At 39.7% G+C, this 16,887-nt stretch overlaps 8 protein-coding genes across 10 annotated transcripts; 7 read left to right on the top strand and 1 right to left on the bottom strand.

Annotated features, from left to right (window-relative positions):
- Positions 1 to 106: 106 nt before the first annotated feature.
- On the top strand, positions 107 to 839 carry LOC105687863. Its single transcript, XM_012403775.3, has 2 exons — positions 107 to 331; positions 439 to 839. The coding sequence occupies exons 1-2, from the start codon at positions 215 to 217 to the stop codon at positions 628 to 630; spliced, it is 309 nt and encodes a 102-aa protein (XP_012259198.1). The 5' UTR covers positions 107 to 214; the 3' UTR covers positions 631 to 839.
- On the bottom strand, positions 832 to 1,915 carry LOC105687862 (mitochondrial import inner membrane translocase subunit Tim17-B-like). Its single transcript, XM_012403774.3, has 2 exons — positions 1,813 to 1,915; positions 832 to 1,563 (listed from the first exon to the last, which is right to left on the bottom strand). Exon 2 carries the CDS (start codon positions 1,550 to 1,552, stop codon positions 1,049 to 1,051), a length of 504 nt encoding a protein of 167 aa, XP_012259197.1. The 5' UTR covers positions 1,553 to 1,563; positions 1,813 to 1,915; the 3' UTR covers positions 832 to 1,048.
- Positions 1,916 to 2,418: 503 nt separating this feature from the next.
- On the top strand, positions 2,419 to 3,904 carry LOC105687877. 3 transcript variants are annotated; one of them, XM_048657183.1, is made up of 5 exons: positions 2,419 to 2,568; positions 2,776 to 2,996; positions 3,065 to 3,166; positions 3,235 to 3,546; positions 3,672 to 3,904. In XM_048657183.1, the coding sequence occupies exons 2-5, from the start codon at positions 2,796 to 2,798 to the stop codon at positions 3,897 to 3,899; spliced, it is 843 nt and encodes a 280-aa protein (XP_048513140.1). In that variant the 5' UTR covers positions 2,419 to 2,568; positions 2,776 to 2,795; the 3' UTR covers positions 3,900 to 3,904. The 3 variants fall into 3 exon arrangements, with proteins under 3 accessions (XP_048513140.1, XP_012259238.2, XP_048513139.1); XM_012403815.3 differs by having other exon boundaries at positions 3,050 to 3,166; XM_048657182.1 differs by having other exon boundaries at positions 2,557 to 2,614; positions 3,050 to 3,166.
- A 649-nt stretch (positions 3,905 to 4,553) lies between these two features.
- On the top strand, positions 4,554 to 5,402 carry LOC105687856 (nyctalopin-like). Its single transcript, XM_012403766.2, has one exon. It carries the CDS (start codon positions 4,554 to 4,556, stop codon positions 5,400 to 5,402), a length of 849 nt encoding a protein of 282 aa, XP_012259189.2.
- LOC105687853 lies at positions 4,554 to 12,541 on the top strand. The gene is made up of 5 exons (XM_048656848.1): positions 4,554 to 6,535; positions 6,909 to 7,846; positions 8,137 to 9,061; positions 9,609 to 10,542; positions 11,369 to 12,541. The coding sequence occupies exons 1-5, from the start codon at positions 5,662 to 5,664 to the stop codon at positions 12,216 to 12,218; spliced, it is 4,521 nt and encodes a 1,506-aa protein (XP_048512805.1). The 5' UTR covers positions 4,554 to 5,661; the 3' UTR covers positions 12,219 to 12,541.
- Positions 6,986 to 8,034, top strand: LOC112694957 (leucine-rich repeat-containing protein let-4-like). Its single transcript, XM_025746621.2, has one exon. It carries the CDS (start codon positions 7,022 to 7,024, stop codon positions 7,865 to 7,867), a length of 846 nt encoding a protein of 281 aa, XP_025602406.2. The 5' UTR covers positions 6,986 to 7,021; the 3' UTR covers positions 7,868 to 8,034.
- On the top strand, positions 12,322 to 14,066 carry LOC112694958 (phospholipase A2 inhibitor-like). The gene has a single exon (XM_025746622.2). The coding sequence runs from the start codon at positions 13,137 to 13,139 to the stop codon at positions 13,872 to 13,874; it is 738 nt and encodes a 245-aa protein (XP_025602407.2). The 5' UTR covers positions 12,322 to 13,136; the 3' UTR covers positions 13,875 to 14,066.
- Positions 14,067 to 14,427: 361 nt separating this feature from the next.
- LOC105687878 (reticulon-4 receptor-like 1) lies at positions 14,428 to 15,273 on the top strand. The gene has a single exon (XM_012403817.3). The coding sequence runs from the start codon at positions 14,428 to 14,430 to the stop codon at positions 15,271 to 15,273; it is 846 nt and encodes a 281-aa protein (XP_012259240.1).
- Positions 15,274 to 16,887: the final 1,614 nt, after the last annotated feature.

Here is a 16,887-nt window from a genome sequence, read left to right as displayed (position 1 = left end):
ATGAAATTGTTGACTGATGATAAAATGCTCTCCAAATCAATTGGGCTCTGGCTTACCGACTCTGAAACTTGGTCTTCTGGTAGTACCAAAATCATTCGATTGGCAGTGTCTTCGAGACAGTCTTCTGAGGCAGTCTGCAGGCTTAACCTCACGCATGTGTCAGTTGTATCGTTGACGTTTGTATCCAAATTTTGCTAAAACAAGTAATCCGGCGATGCCCACCATTACGCCAACTAATGATCTAGTTAGATATCAAAAAGAGTTGAAAGAAGAGGAGGAGTTGATTCAGAAGATGCTCTCAAAAATTGACAGACAGCTTGAAGCACTGCAGGCAAGAAAAAAATCTGATCACATGGCAATTAGATGATCATTGTTAGGACATTCGAACATTGCAGTTGGAGGAATCGAAGAGTTTATTATGTTTATATACTCTTTTAGGTTGAACAGCTTCAGTTGATAAATGCCTTGAGAAAGAATGCTCGACCTGCAATGTCATCCACCACCACCAACACATATAGTGCACCTGTGAATAACATCAGTTTGAAGGAAGAATTGGATTTGGACCTTGATCTTGATGTACCAAGTTCTTGGAACCTTGTAGGCGATATGGAAGAAGAAGACAGTAACTAGAATAGCTATCCAAAATATAAGTTGCAAACACACCGAAATTCGAAATTTGATTGAAAGTTAGCATATTTCAAAAAGTGTAACCAAAATTGGAAACATTGGTTTATTAAAGTAAATTATAGATCAGTAGGTATTGTGGTATGACTAAGAACGTTAGAACCTTTTTATGCATAGTTAAACAACAATAAATAAAACATTATTAAGTAACATAACATATTATTATTTTATTCCATTAATCACTAAGGTGCGAATGTTTTCCTATAATGTATTCTGTACAATTTTCTTTGTCTTTGTCCAAAATAACAAAAAATGTCACGATGAAGTGGGACATTTATTCCCATGCGAAATCGGAGGTAAACCAATATTAAAATGTAAAGAACTAATTGAAATATCCTATGGAGAGTCAACTTCTAAGCTAGAATCAATAATTTGGGTGTTGCTCTCCAAGTGTAGGGGGAGGGCCAAGTTGTGACGGATCATCCACTACAAGAGCAGGGGGTTTGAATTGTTCGGCAGAAAGTCTGGTGAATAGAATACCGACACCTTCTATGAGTGCTAAGAGTACACCGCCTATTATTGCGCTTCCTGCCATCGCTGGTAATCCATTTCGAGCTGCAAGTATTCCACCGGTAGCTGCTCCACTGATTATAGAATTCCAAGGATCTTCCTTATGTCTGAAGTGGACTAATGTACAATCGATTGTTGAGAACATGCCACCCCAAATTGCAAAGTTTCCAGCAATTATCGGCGACCTCTGTTTTATGGCCATCAAACTCCCCACAAAGCGCTTGTTTAATCCACTCGGCGCGTTCCTGAATCCCTTTATGCTTTGAAATACTGCGCCTCCAATTGCTCCCATTGTAAATGCACCACCACAGTCATCTACGATACGCCAGGGGCATGGTTCTCTTGCGTATTCTTCCATTTTAAGATCAACTGTTCAATTTTAAATTCAGTTGTATATTCTTCAATCAAGTTTTATCAAAGCTAACAAAATACTCGTGCGAATTTACAAGTTCCATAGACTAGTATGAGAGAAATCGAGGTTAGGATGATGACACATTCGAGGATTGAATTAGTGAGCCATATAATTTATTGACGCGCAGCGTTAATTGATAAGTGAATATACTTCATTCATAGCTTATATTTTGGTAGAAATTTTGTGACAAGACTTGCGATATTTACCCTGATATTGATTGAATGGTATATCCGATCCCCTAACAACGAACCACACAGGTACTAGCGTCTGCGCTGAAGAACTGCTGACTGCTAGAGTGAACTTAATAACGAATTAGTTTCATTCCAGTCTCCGAAATGATGAAATATAATCTCAAATACAGAAAAAATTAAAAAAATAATATGCAACGAATTTCAGATCGATTCATATTTTCAATGATGAAGATTTTGTAGGACTGTATTTGTTTTGACTGCTTGAGCGCAACTATTCGGAACAACCCAATCCTGACGTCGAGGTGCACGATTTTCAAAATTTCCCGCATATTGAAATATAGAATTAGTTATAATACGCATAACGTCATGCATACAATAAATAATTCTAATATATTGTGCTAACATTTCAGTTAATCTACATTATAAGTATACATATATCTTTGTTCTTCAGATTATCCCTTTACCCATCCCTTTTTTGCTCATAGACTTTTCTAGGGTAAAAAAAAAATCTACACACTCAAAAAAAGGTAATTCAATTATATTGCAATTTCTCCTGAATTGTGAACTTTTTTTTCTCGATCTTTATGCCTAATAGTTTAATTATTGTGCTCACATCTTTTGCATCGTTAAAGCGCTATAAGAGCAGGCTGTAAAATTCAACGCGCAGCTGTGATGCAGAGGCAGCGAGAGTACCAAAATAACGCACACGCAGTTGATTTCCAAAAATAAATTGAAGAGCTAGTCGATTCTCGTCGTTCTGTTACTCAAGACGTAAGTATAAAGAAGAACTGCGATTCGATTCGACGAATCTGAACATGTGAATATATCAATTGATCATAATTAATTCTCGACCAAGCAATTAGACGTTCGTCAATAGCGACGGGAAACATTGCGCGGGAAACAATTATAACTCAAAGATAGTAACCTATCGCCTTGTCATTTTTTTTTTTTTTTTTTATTTATTTTTCGATCAATCAGACTCGTCTCGATTGCAAAAGATGTCAGAAAATATTGAAACCGTTTGTAACGCCGGGGGAGATTCGGTGGTGCAGATTGCTAGTGAAGCTCCATCTTCTTTGCCGGTACAAAATACCGGCGATGCAATTATTGTTCCCGTAGTTGATTCCCCGACGCAATCCGAAGAAGATGCTAAGCCCCGTGCAGTTCCTACACTCGTCGAAGATCAATCGCCCAAAGAGGTATGAACGAAAATATTATACGTACTTCAAGTATTCAATAATTCATCTCATAGAGCCTTTCGCTCCAGGAGGGAAATAATCCTCCTCAAAAAGACCTGGTAACATCAGAAACGAACGGAAATGAATCGAACACTGCAGCAGAGGTTTCAAAACTGGAATCAGAAATTCAAGTGAGTATTGAAAAATATTATCGTGCCTGGACCGAGGATGAATCCAACGAATCTTTATCATCCGATAGAAACGAACACACGAGCGTGATAATTATCAACGAAAACTTGGTGAAACTGAAAGAAAATTGGCAGCACTTCAGGCGTCCTATACAGCGGTTACCAGCGGTAATGGGGATGAAATCACCCTGCGAAGAGAAAAAGAAGACCTTAAAAACATGCTCACGCAAACACAACTGATGCTTGACGATCGCGGTCGTCTGGTCGCCAATCAACAAACGCAAATAAACGCCTTGTCGAAGCAGGTGTCTTCGTTGAAGGAAGTCGTTGCCATCACCAAGGACTTGCTCAACATCCGCAACATGGAAGTAAAGCATTTGCAGGTGAGTACCATCATCGTCAGTCAATCTGTAATCCTCAATTTTTATTTTTTTGAGATTTTTTGTTTACTAATAACAAATACCATAGACGTTATTGAAGTGGCTTATAACATATTTTCCTAATCCAGAATGACGTAGACTCGATGGAATCTAAGATCACAGCTGAACGAGACAGGCACAATACTATGCTGAGCAAAATGGATGCGGCGGTCCGACTAAACGCAGATTTGAAAAAAGAATACGAAACGCAACTTCATCTCTTCCAAGATCTTCGCGGCAAATACGAGCAAAAGGTAACATTGCTTTCCGAAGAGAATCGCGCTCTAGAGGCTGCAAGTCAATCGGCTGTAGTTTAATCGATGAAAAAATGAATGTCATTACTTCATATGCATGTAATGCATAACATGAGAGCGCGGTTAACTATAATTTTTCATCCTGATAAATCCAAGCAAACGGAGGCAGAATCTCCTGTGCAAGGATATTGCTAACACTATTATTACACGTATACATCGATTATATACTTATATTATTCTACACGGAATAATCGAGCTTCAAATTTGTGTACATGCAAATATTATTTCACAAAGAAACAGCGGATCATTTTTTTACCAACTAATTTCATTTTTATTGGTGTACCAGTGTTGAATAAAAAAACATGAAAAAAACTTTGACGTACTCGGTTTCTTTCGTGCCCAGTTATATGTATATACCTAGTTCAGTCGATCACATGACTAGGTAACGGAATTTAGTAAATGTTTCCGAGGTTTTCCATTTTGTTGGAATTCACGGTTTCTCCTGGTAAACTAATTATCCTGAACGTGAAAATTAAAAATTTCCGGACGTAACCGAACGATATTTTCGTATGAAGTTCTTCTGTATCGTCTTCTGCAATGTTATAATTATACTTGCACGTTATGGAGTAGGTACTCTACTGTTTGAGAGTCTGGAGGTGGTATAAAATTCACTTGACGATTCGGGATAATTCAGTCTGCGTCCGTCTCAGAATCAGTATGAAGCTCGAAAAGATCGGCCTAATTTGTGTCCTCGTTGCGGTGGTGGCGTTCACGGGACCGCGTGGAGTCGCCGGTTCGTGTTTGATGATCAACACGAGAACTCCGAAGGTGTATTTGTACCATTGTTTTATGTCGAATAATTATTTGGCCGATATCGAGAGTGCACCGATCGACATTCCACGTGTTAAATTCGACACCGCTCAAATACAAGTGATACGCAACAGATCGTTCGCTCGATTGAGCAGCGGTCTCGAGAGTCTTCAAATTACCTATTCCGAAATTGGAACAATTGAGAACAGCGCTTTCGAGGGTCTTCTAAAGCTAAAAATACTGGAGATTACGCACTGCAATTTACAGACATTGAAAGGTGCTTGGTTCAAAGGACTTCCGAGTCTGAAGATAGTTTCCTTCGGCAACAATGACATAAAGCGTATAGAAAACAGCTTTTTTTCCATCGTACCGTCACTCGACGTCTTCGACATATCGTGGAACGACTTGAACTGCATTCACACAGGATCGCTCACGCCTTTCAGGACGAAGAAATTCTTCTTCCGTTTAAATTCACTAACCTGGGAATGCATGTACGCTCTCATGGACTGGGTGGAAAAAAAGGGGATCGAACAATCCGATTTTGGGAAGGGCGACTTCGACCCTTCTTCCGAAGTATTGATGGAATGCGAAGATGAATTGCGACAAAGTTATGACCAGCTAAACGGCGAAAACATGAAAAGGTGCGCCATTAATACTCTGAACAGTCTCATACCACCGCAAGGAGAACACACGGTCAGCCAAATTTACCAATTTATGAAGGAGAGGCCCTCTCCACTCATGGCCCCTTTCCATTAAAGTAAAAAATTAGCTTTGCACAACAGAAAAACATAATCTAGTTTCATCAAGCTACGTTTTTCGTCGCGCTTATTAACACTTCCGTATTATTCTTTTACATTATTCTTTTAACCGTTTCATATGAAAATTAACACGAGGACAAAAAGTACACGATAATTCTTCTCAAACAGTTTAAACCATGCGTGAGCGACGCCAATTCTGATAATTAGACGAGTGCGCTATGCCTGCTGTATAGTATTCGCGGTATAAGATTCCGCTCATGGGTCGAGATAATTTAGTACGCGTCCGTCTAAGAATCAGCATGAAGCTTGAAATTGTTTGCCTGATTCCTGCGCTCTGCGTGATGGTGGGGTTGGTACAGGTGACCAGCGGTTCGTGTATCGTTAGAAATGTGACGTTACAAGAGCCAAGATATATGTACCAGTGCTTCAGATCGGACAACGATTACAACAATGATTTGGGAAGAGCGCCGGTCGACGTTGCCATGCTGACTTTTACTCGATCCAACATACCGGTGATAAGAAACAGGTCCTTCGATCGTCTGAGAAAATCTTTGGAGGTGATTTGGTACCACCGTTGCGGCGTTGAGGAGATAGAGGAAGATGCTTTTAGGGGTCTGACGAAACTTATGACGTTAGCTTTTATCGACAATAAATTACACGTGATAAAAAGCGCCTGGTTCGAAGGACTTTCAAGCTTGAGGGAAGTAATATTTCGGAACAACAAAATTAGGCATGTGCAGGAGAATTTTTTTTCCGGTTTTCCGCCATTGGAGAAATTGGATATTTCTGGGAATCAGCTCACCTGTCTACCGACGTTCTCAGTCGGTAATTTCAAAACCCAAGAGTTCAATTTCGGGCATAATCACCTCACTTTGATGTGCCATGTCCTGGTCATGGACTGGCTCAAGGATACGACCATAACGGGAGACTTTCTTGAACCCGGAGGCGTCGATCCCACGTACGAGCTTGCGAGTATTTGTGCATCGAATGCCCCAAGATTTCAACTCAACGAAGAGTTTCTTAAGAAGTGCGTCGACGAAACGAAACAGGCCTTTCTACCTAGCAGAAAAAATTATACGGTCAAACAAGTCTGCGAATTTCTTAAGGCGAGACCTTCGCACTTTTTAAATTGTAACAAATAAACGTGAAATAATCACAGGATCTTACCACAAGCTGGTAATACATATGGATATAATTATTTAATTCCTTTGATGTACAATGAAATACACATACCATGTATATGCACTGGCGTTATTCTCTAAAATATACTTACCTATGTACTCATGCTTCCATGACACTTTTGAGTTTATACTTATTTTCAAATCCGCTCCAAAACCAGGACGAAATATTCAGGATAAATTGAGATGAAACTTAAGATTTAGAAATAAATACAAAATAATCCTGCAAAATCAGCAATCCATTAGCCGCGATAAACGAACGTAAAGAATCGCCACGCTTGTATGTAGATAACTTCTGCATGAATAAGATAAGCATTAAATTGTAGACGGCTTCAATTACGCGGGGGTAGAGGAGAACAAGGCAATTGAGGTAGATTCTAGGTATAAAATTCAGTTCACGATTCTTGCCAATTCAGTGTGCGTCCGCCCGAAGTTCAGTATGAAGCTCCAAGGCGCGGGGGTGATTTGTGTTTTTATTCTGTTTGGGTCCAGCGGATCGCAAGTAAGCGGTTCTTGCGTGGTCAGCAACACCGAGAGTCAAAATGTTTACTGGTACCGTTGTTACGCTACGAATAATTATTCGATGGACATCGAAGCAGCACCGGTTGATGTATCACGTGTGACCTTAAGTAAATCAAGGATACCGGTGCTACGCGATAGATCGTTTTCTCGTTTGAGCAGCGCTCTAGAAAAACTTGAAATATCATTTTCCAACATCGGAAAAATTGAGGACAACGCTTTCGAGGGTCTTTCGAAATTGAACACATTGGAGATCAAAAGCTGCAATCTGGAGATGGTGAAAAGTGCCTGGGTAAGAGGACTGACCAACTTGGAGACCGTGTCCTTCGTGGATAACAAGATCAGAAGCGTAGAACCAAATTTTTTTTCGATCCTGCCACCCCTCAAAGTATTCGATATTGCCTTGAATGAATTGACTTGTCTCTCACCGAAAATGCTCGGAAATTTCAAGACCGAGAAATTCTTCTTCCAATTGAATCCGCTCACTTGGGAATGCATGTATGGGTTGGTGAAATGGGTGAGAGAAAATGACGTCCAAGAATCCGATTTTGAGAAAGGTAATTTCGACCCATCCGCGGAAGTCTTGTTGGTCTGCGAAGAGAAACTTTTGCAACATCACGAACAGCTTAATGGTGAGAATATGAAAAAATGCATGGAAACAACATTGAACGGTCTTTTGCCCGATAAAAAATATTACACAATGGAATATTTTTGTGGATTCCTCAAGAAACATCCATCCCCGTTTGTAAGTTGCCATAGAGAGTAATGACGCATAAAATAAAATGACGAGTAAAAAAAAGACATTACCTATCTCAAACGAAAGCTCTTAAACTTTCAAAAATGGATTAAGTTATTCTTATTACTACATGTCCATTCGCTTTATGAACGCTTCCGTTCTAATAATCCTACAATTTGCTGGTTAAAAGATTGACGCGAAGAGTTACAATTGCTTTGATGTTTCTGAGAAACTCAAACATTCAGTCGTGCGGCGCATCGTGACGATCGAGAACGACGAGACAATTGGATAAATGATGAATTAGCATTCGCGGTATAAAATTCCGCTCACAATTCTACAGACTCCAGTATCACGTCCGCCTCAAAACTAGGATGAAGCTTCAAAGTGCAGTTGGCCTAATTGTTATTTTCTACGTTGCGGAACTCGCTGGGAGGGCCAGTGGTCTGTGTTTTATCACAAATGGGTCAATTACGCCTGAAGAATACTGGTTTCAGTGCTTCAGATCCAATGACTATCTGACGGATCTTCGAAAAGCTCCGTTCGACGTGCCGGTTCTCTATTTTACTCAATCAAAGATACCGGTTTTACGAGACAAATCTTTCGATCGTTTCAAGGCGAACTTGAGAATAATCGCGTTCCTATTTTGCGGTATTGAGGATATAGAAGACAACGCATTTCAGGGATTGAGAAAATTGGAACGGCTTGGTTTGATGGGAAACAAATTGCAGGTCATTAAAAGCTCATGGTTCGAGGGATTGACGAATTTGAAGGCGGCCTTGTTCATGGGTAACAAAATCAAACACGTGGACGACACATTCTTTTCAGCTTTACCACCAAATTTAGAAATTTTGGATATTTCCGGCAACCGACTGACCAACCTACCCACGAAATCGTTCGAAAATTCAAAGTTGAAGCGGTTTAGCTTCGCTCGTAACCCTTTCACTCTGATGTCCTATGTGGCGACAATGGAGCAGCTGAAGAATACCCCGTCAATACGCGGGGACTTCGTTGAACTTGACGGCGACGACCCATCTTATCGCTTCGCGGTTACCTGCGCATCAAAAATACCGAAAATTCAACTGAATGAAGAGTTTCTTAGGAGTTGCGTCGAGGAACAAGAACGTGGATTTCTACTCGACGAAAAGAATTATACAGTCAAGCAACTTTGTCGATCACTCAAAGGCAGGCCGTCATCCCCATTTTTAAAATGTGAGGCCAATATTTAAAAAATTACAGCACGTTAGATATTGTATGATGAATATTTTTAGGTATAGCTTTCTTCTTAATTAGATGTTAGCTTTGTTTTTAGGCGAAAAGATTCTGAAACATGTATGAACATTATATTTGCTTTATACTCTTGGATCTTCGTGAAAAATACATATACTCGTCATGCTTTATCGATCCTTCTGTCCAATCCAATTGCAAATCCCGAATAGAGGACGAAAAATTCTAACAAATAAATGAGGTAAGTCCATGTCGAAAATTACTCTGAACCGCGGGATGGTTAAAAACCATTTTTCCCATAAGTGAATTGAATATTTTTTCGATTGAAATTCCTATTAGCTGAACATGAGCGATACTTTCTGAATAAAAATCACATTACGACGGCTGAGAATGGGGCGCAAAAACACGCTGAGGTCGCGGAGAATGACCCTTGGCGGTCAATGAAGCGCCATGACCAGGAAATAAATCGTACACAGTAAATACCTACGTTTTCTGTTCTTCTCCACACGCGATTCCTGCAATTAGTGTCACGTTACGAAAATTTAAGACAATTACACCGATATACGACGTGTTCAAGGTAGCTGGTATAAAACTCCTCCGATGTATTTTGAGAGCTCAGTCAACGTAGACCTCGACAGAATCAGTATGAAGTTTCAAAGTTTGATAGCAGCCATTGTGGTCACTGCGATAGAGCTTGCCGGGCAGACGAGCGGTTCGTGTTTACTGAGAAATGGCGGATCCAGAAATACGTTTTGGTACCAGTGCTTCAGGGTAGAAGAGAATGAGTTATTGACAGAGTTGAAAAAAGCACCGATCGATGTTGATCAGTTGTCATTTTCTATCTCAAACACGCCGATCATCCCAGGTGGAGCTTTTCATCGGTTAGGAAAAAATTTGAAAACGCTGCAATTTTTCTACTGTGGTGTTCGAGAAATCGAAAACAACGCGTTCAAGGGTCTCAACAATTTGGAAATCTTGGCTTTTGTGGGAAACAAGATAGAGGTGATAAGAGCTGCGTGGTTCGTGGGACTTTCGAGTTTGAAGAAAATTTCGTTTGGACACAACATCGTCAAACAAATAGAGGATAACGTCTTTTCAAATTTACCACCCTTGGATGTGATGGATATTTCTTACAACCGATTGGCCTGCATTCCGATCGACTCGATCGGAAATTTTAGAACGAGGCAACTCGACATCGAACACAATCCTTTCACCTGGACTTGTGATGTGTTACTGATGAAATGGTTGAGGAACACGAATATCAGCGGGGACTTCCGCGATCTTCGGAATTTGGACGAATCCTACGAACTGGCAACAATTTGTGCGTCCAAGCTGCCGAAAGACCGACTGAACGAAAGGCTACTCAGCGAATGCGTTGCGGACGAGGTTCGCAACTATCTGCCAAATAAAGAAAATTATACGGTTAAACAGGTTTGCGAGTTCATAAGAGGCAAACATTCCCCATTCTTGAATTGCACCGAGTAATTACCGATACGAAGTCGTACGAGCCATACGTATATTACGAAAAAAAAAATGGAAAAATAAAAACCAAAATGTATCTTGTACCTTGTATAATTGACCTATATGTTAACCGCAAAATTAGCTTTCATTGCCTGTGTCCTGCGATGACACTGTACAAAATAAGCCTAGAATTTCATAGTTGCCAAGACAATAGAGTGAGTCATTTCGCTAGATAATGTAAAATTGTATGATTAGAATATTACTACTTCTATTACGCTTGAACATGATCCACATTATTATCCTACAACCTTCTTCACGCACCTGATCCTTAAAAAAAAACTTCAATCGGAGAGCACAGGAAACTTTCAAGGACTCTGCTACCTATTTGAAAGGTTCAATATATCTATGGTAAAAAGATACACAATCATTTATCGAAAGCGCTCCAAGTTTCTCTCTCCGAAGAACGTGAGGGCTAATTTTAACGTTGATATATCTATGGTTGATCCACGTTGATCAAACCGCATATATTTCGACTATTACACTTCCGACAATCTGTAATGTCGAATGAAAAAATTTCAGACAGCTAAATAAAATTCGACCATGTACGAATACTCAGGCGAAAGATCCAGTTTTTTTTACCATTATCAGTAGTGTAAAGAACGCGGAGGTTTCATTCGACCTTACATGCGAGAAGATTGTGCAAACAACAATTTATTACCCAACTGATAGTTCAATATCAAGTCGGCGAATGTTACGTAACCGGATGAACTTCGATCATAAAAATAAGATTCGGTTTCATATTCGTCGTCATCATCTCGTTATTATCTCATCATTATCGGCGTAAATATTAGTCGGGACACTTCCCGATAAATTTGCATGCGCGATATTCGGAGCTTTAGTATATTGTCGACATCACAAAATGAACGGGTCGATCATGAGTTACGTTGTTCCGTTGGCAATTTTCGTCGCGGCGAGCCTTCCGGGATTAATGGTTGAGGGTGCATTTTGCGTTTTCCAAAGCAATGCTACGGACAGACAGTTCAAGAGCTACAAGTGCTACCAAGTTTCCAATTACACGAAAGAGCTTGAATCGATGGAGGCCGATACACAAGCGATATCATTCGGTTATTCGAGAATTCCAGTTCTCAAAAACCGATCATTCGACAAATTTGCAGAAAGTTTACAAGCGCTGATCATCTCTGACGCTGAGACCACGGAAATCGAAGACGACGCATTCCAAGGACTTCGTAACCTCAGTACTTTAATCCTGTTCGGTAATCGTTTGGAAGTCATAAAAGGAGTGTGGTTCAATAATCTTCCGGGACTTCACACTGTCGCGTTAACCAACAACCACATCAAAACGATAGAGGGTAGCGTTTTCACGACACTCCCGTCTCCGCTTCTCATATCCCTCGCCACCAACGAATTGAACTGTCTTCCAAGGGAGGAATTCCGAACAAAATATGCCGACATTACGGATTTGGCCTTACAGGAGAACCCGTGGGATCCTGAATGTCTGACCTGGATCCAGTCTTTCGTATCAGAAGAAGCCCTAGCTGAACGATTTCTCGTGAGCGGAAAAAATGTGAGAACTGAGCCACCTGCTTTTGAGGAAACAATTCATTCAGAGGAAGAGCTGTGTGCATTTTTAGAGACCCATCCTGATCTGTATTATGACTGTGGTCGCAATAATTGAGTATTTAGAGATATATTAACAACTTGTAACTATCTATTATAGACTTGTTACATGTATCCACTGCTGAAATAACTCATTGCCAGTATCAGAGATCTATTGTATTTATACATATTATTGTATTTATTGTATGCATATATCTTCACGTTGCTGTGCCAGTTAATGGAATTGGAATATTGGATGAGCTGAGATTTTATTCTGAGCCAAAACGCAAATGTAGCAATACTTTGTTTTTTTAGATAGACGTAGAGGGTATCGAGATCAAATCGAATAACCGCGATACTTTTCTGCTTACAAAATAAAGTTCATTTATCATTGTTGTTTAATTTTCTTATCTATTTTTGATAAACTTATACTTCGTCAATAATATTTTTCTAAAGTACGTACATAGTATAACTTTTCATAGTCCTCGGTTTTACTGAGAGTATTTTTTATGTTCGACAAATCGCTAATTTTTTGCAAAGCAATCGAACGATATTTTTGGATTATTACAATCCACATGTGCACAATATGTATAGGGCAAAGAGGTTGAGTTTTTTCCAGAGTCGCCTCACTTCACTCGACAGCCGTATATAAAACTACTTTTCCATGGGAAACCGTAAATTCTGATGTTGCGATGAAGTAGAAAAATATTCATGTGATCGGGTGATCAACATCTGTAAATAAACTACGGATCGTGAACGATAACGATCTTTGGCGGCTGTTACAGTGGCAAAAACCGGTACGCCGGTTCTTATTGCTGCTTGTAACGGGTAATACGATGGTTTTTTTTTTTGCACTTCTGAATATATTAGAATTCGTAATTTCGTTTATTATTTTATTGTAAATCGAAGGATTCAGATGTTTACTACCAGAATGCGCCAGTTCAGAGCTTGTTCGCTGATATATTTGCGCGCGTGAGTACCGGAGCCTCAGTATTTCATGCGCATCGCAAAAATAAAAGTGATCAATATGAATATAATTGTTACCTTAGCCATTTTCGGCGTGATTAGTTATTCGGGACTGATAGTTGAGAGTAAAGATCTGAATCAACGCCATTGTGTAACCCTAGGCAATACGACCGATTACGTTGGTTTCTACAAGTGCTACGCCATCTCCAATTACCTCGAAAGTCTTGTACCGTTGCCTTCAAATACCAGTGCAATATCATTCACTTATTCAACAATTCCAGTTCTCAGGAACCGATCTTTCGCTAGATTTGGACAAAGCTTGCACACCCTTATCTTCTATTACGTAGAGCTCGTAGAAATCGAAGACGAAGCGTTTCAGGGAATTCCCAAAATTGAGCTTCTCTTCCTGATCGGCAATAACTTAGAAGTGATAAAGGGGAAGTGGTTTGACAATCTCCCAGAGCTGCATGCTCTTTCGCTAGCTGAAAATCACATTAAACAGATACAAGGAGATTTTTTCACAAGGCTGAACTCCCAAGAATTCGGCTTGAGCATCGCCAACAACGAGTTGACCTGCCTTCCAAGGGAGGAATTCCGAGCGAAGTATGACTCATTCGAGGAGATACTCCTACACGGAAACCACTGGACACCTGAATGTTTAGCCTGGTTCGACACATTCTGGATTCCGAAAGCCCCTCTATACTCAACGCCCACAGCCGAACGTGGCAGTCCAAGAAGTACAGATTATCCAGAGAATGAGATAAATTGAAATATGAAAGACTTTGTATCTGAATTTTATATCAAGATAATCACTTGTATCATGTATCATAATTGTTACGATTAGCGATACACAAAATATTAATGATAATCAACAGACGGATGTCCGCGTATGCCATTTGGAAGCATTGTAAACTGCTGGATCAATTCTGAAATAAATAAATTGTACTTTGTTCTTGAAATATATACTTAGTAATATGTTATGTCCGACACGCAGACTTGCAAAAGTAGTTGCAGATAACCCTATAGATAACGCAAACGAACTTTTTAGTTTCATTTCAATCAGTATCCGAGTGGTCTGATGAATATTTTCAGATATTAACAATATTTCAGAAACTAACCACCAGGATAATGCTTCATGGGATCTACGGTGTCTATTTAGATTTTAATTCCTCGACCCAACTTCGTCGAAAATTGACACGGCAATTTTTTGGTCTCCAATTACCCTAGAGTGTCAATTGAATAAATGAGCCAGCCGTGTTCTCGACTATAAGTTTCGGTTCGCAAATAGAGACGATTCAGTACGCATCTATCTCAGAATCAGGATGAAGCTAGACAGGCGTTTTTCTATTCTAATACTCTGCGTTGCAAGTTTGGCTGGAATTGCTGACAGTTTGTGTTTAGTTAGGAACACTGCAACTCGAAATGTTTACTGGTACCAGTGTTTCAAGTCTGATGATTATTTGGCAGACGTTAAAAAAGCACCGATCGACATACCCAGATTGACTTTTACAAACTCGAAGGCCCGAGTAGTGAAAGATGGGTCATTTTCTCGGCTGAGTCAACATTTGGAAAGGCTCGCATTTTTTCATTGTGAAGTTGAGGAGATCGAGGACGACGCGTTCTACGGATTGACAAAACTTGACTTGCTCGCTTTTACAAGAAACAAATTACGCGTCATAAAAAGCGCTTGGTTCAGAGGACTAGTAAACTTGAAGACAGTATCGTTCCAGGACAATCAAATAAAATACGTGGAAGATGATTTCTTTTCAATTATCCCCCCTCTGGAAGCGCTGGATATCTCAAACAACGAGATATCCTGTTTGCCGACATCTACATTCGGTAATTTTAAGGCAGACGAATTTAATTTCCGACACAATCCTCTGACTTGGATGTGTCAGGCTTTGTTGATGAACTGGTTGAAGAACACCGAAATCCGGAACGACTTCCTAGGATCCCAAAATATGGACGCTCCTTACGATCTGACGGAAATGTGTTTGGGTAAATTACCAAAGCCACGTCTCGACGAGGATTTTTTGAATAACTGCATCGAAAAAACAACGCAAGAATTTTTACCAAACATAGCTGGAGATTACACCGTCAAGGAAGCGTGTGAATTTCTCAAAGACAAACCTTCGCCATTTTTGAATTGTAGGCAATTATTAATGTGACCCATCGATACTAATTATCTGGCAAAAAAAAAGAAATAAATAAAATAAAATATTTATGCAGCGCACCCACATACCTTCTCCCGCTCGAAAGTTCATAATAAAGATATTCCCAATTGCTTTCTCAACATTCTTCATCGTCAATCATTACAAATCCTTTTCAAAATTCCTTGCGAAGTTCCTTTTTTGATAAGAAGAGACGGGGTAAAAGAATGTAATACAAAGATTCCTGAGCAATATTTACGCATACTAGACAGGTATCCAAAGGTCAATCGCTTCCCTGTACAAACCCTCATTGAACACTATGAAAGAAAAACTTTAAATTTGACCCAAAGATCGACAAAAATTCCCAGAGATTTTTTTACATTGACCTTTATAAGTATACATTTTTTGACCCTGTTTGATGATCATTTATTGCATGCATATATGCTTACATAAGAGAAGTCAGGGTACCAAGAGTTCTGTAGTTTTAAATTTTCATTACAGATATCATGAGTTGGAAAATGCTCGCAAAAGATATAGGTACAAAACGTTACGGTTAGAAGTGGTGGCCGTCTTATAGGAATAATGTTCAGTGATAACATGGAGATGTTTCACGCGAATGAAATGAAAGTGGATTTTATCATCACGTGTCTCGTAGATTTGATGAACTCCACGTGCATCGTGAATCAGATGCAAGGAGATGCACCAAAATTTGTACGGCGGTGCGTGGACATTCAAGACTTGATATCGGAAAAGGGTATAAAATAACACCGCTATAGTTAGGAAGGATGGATGTTGGCTCGGAACGTAATAAAAAGCTGCGTTGCAAAGTCCCCTGAACATGTCTGTCGAAAACTGTGTCTTTACGACCTTACTTCAATCGCTACCGAATCTATCTACCCACTCGCTAACTGCATTATGTGCAATGAACCATGAGAATCCTTCACCTTCTTTGGTGCATGGATAGGAAATTTTCAAACGAAGAATCAAGAGATGATGAAGCACGTGTGTCTGGATTGCACGAATATAAGTAGCGAGGTCCTAAAATGTAGTGAACCATGCTTTGGTTCTCATGTTTGATTGTAGATTTCTTAAAATCTGTAATCTGAATATTCCAATTACAAAATATACACGTGTAATTTTAATTCTGATGATTGGGGATTTTACGTATATTTCTATTTCCTCGGCCGCCTTTCTCTGTACAAATTTTCCGCAATACTATCACCAACGCTATTCCACAATTTATTTTGTTACTGTTATCAATCGGTAATTTGCACAGTATCGTAAGGGCACAAGATCATTGGGACGCGTCCGAACGTGGCCTCTATAATTTGGAACCGCTGTCTTATCTTATATAATTATGACATTTACATAAAAAAATTTGCGATATAAATGCTAACTTTCATACCCAACTGATTCATACTGGTTCATGTATATCTCACGATCCAGTCTCAAAGTCTTCGTTCTGTTCTATTTATCTGCGGGGCAGGGATTGTAGGATTGGGCGACGGTGTTTGTGTCATTCGAAATTGAGTTTGGCTAACTATGTTTTGGTACCAATGCATAAGGTCGAGTGATTACCTGGAACTTGGAAGACCAGCTTTACCTCTTCACGCATACCGCTACATCAGATTT

The sequence above is a fragment of the Athalia rosae genome, chromosome 6 (assembly GCF_917208135.1).
Source record: "Athalia rosae chromosome 6, iyAthRosa1.1, whole genome shotgun sequence".
Classification (NCBI taxonomy): domain Eukaryota; kingdom Metazoa; phylum Arthropoda; class Insecta; order Hymenoptera; family Athaliidae; genus Athalia; species Athalia rosae.
Note: the sequence above shows the minus strand (reverse complement) of the source record. Positions and strands in the feature narration are given on the sequence as shown.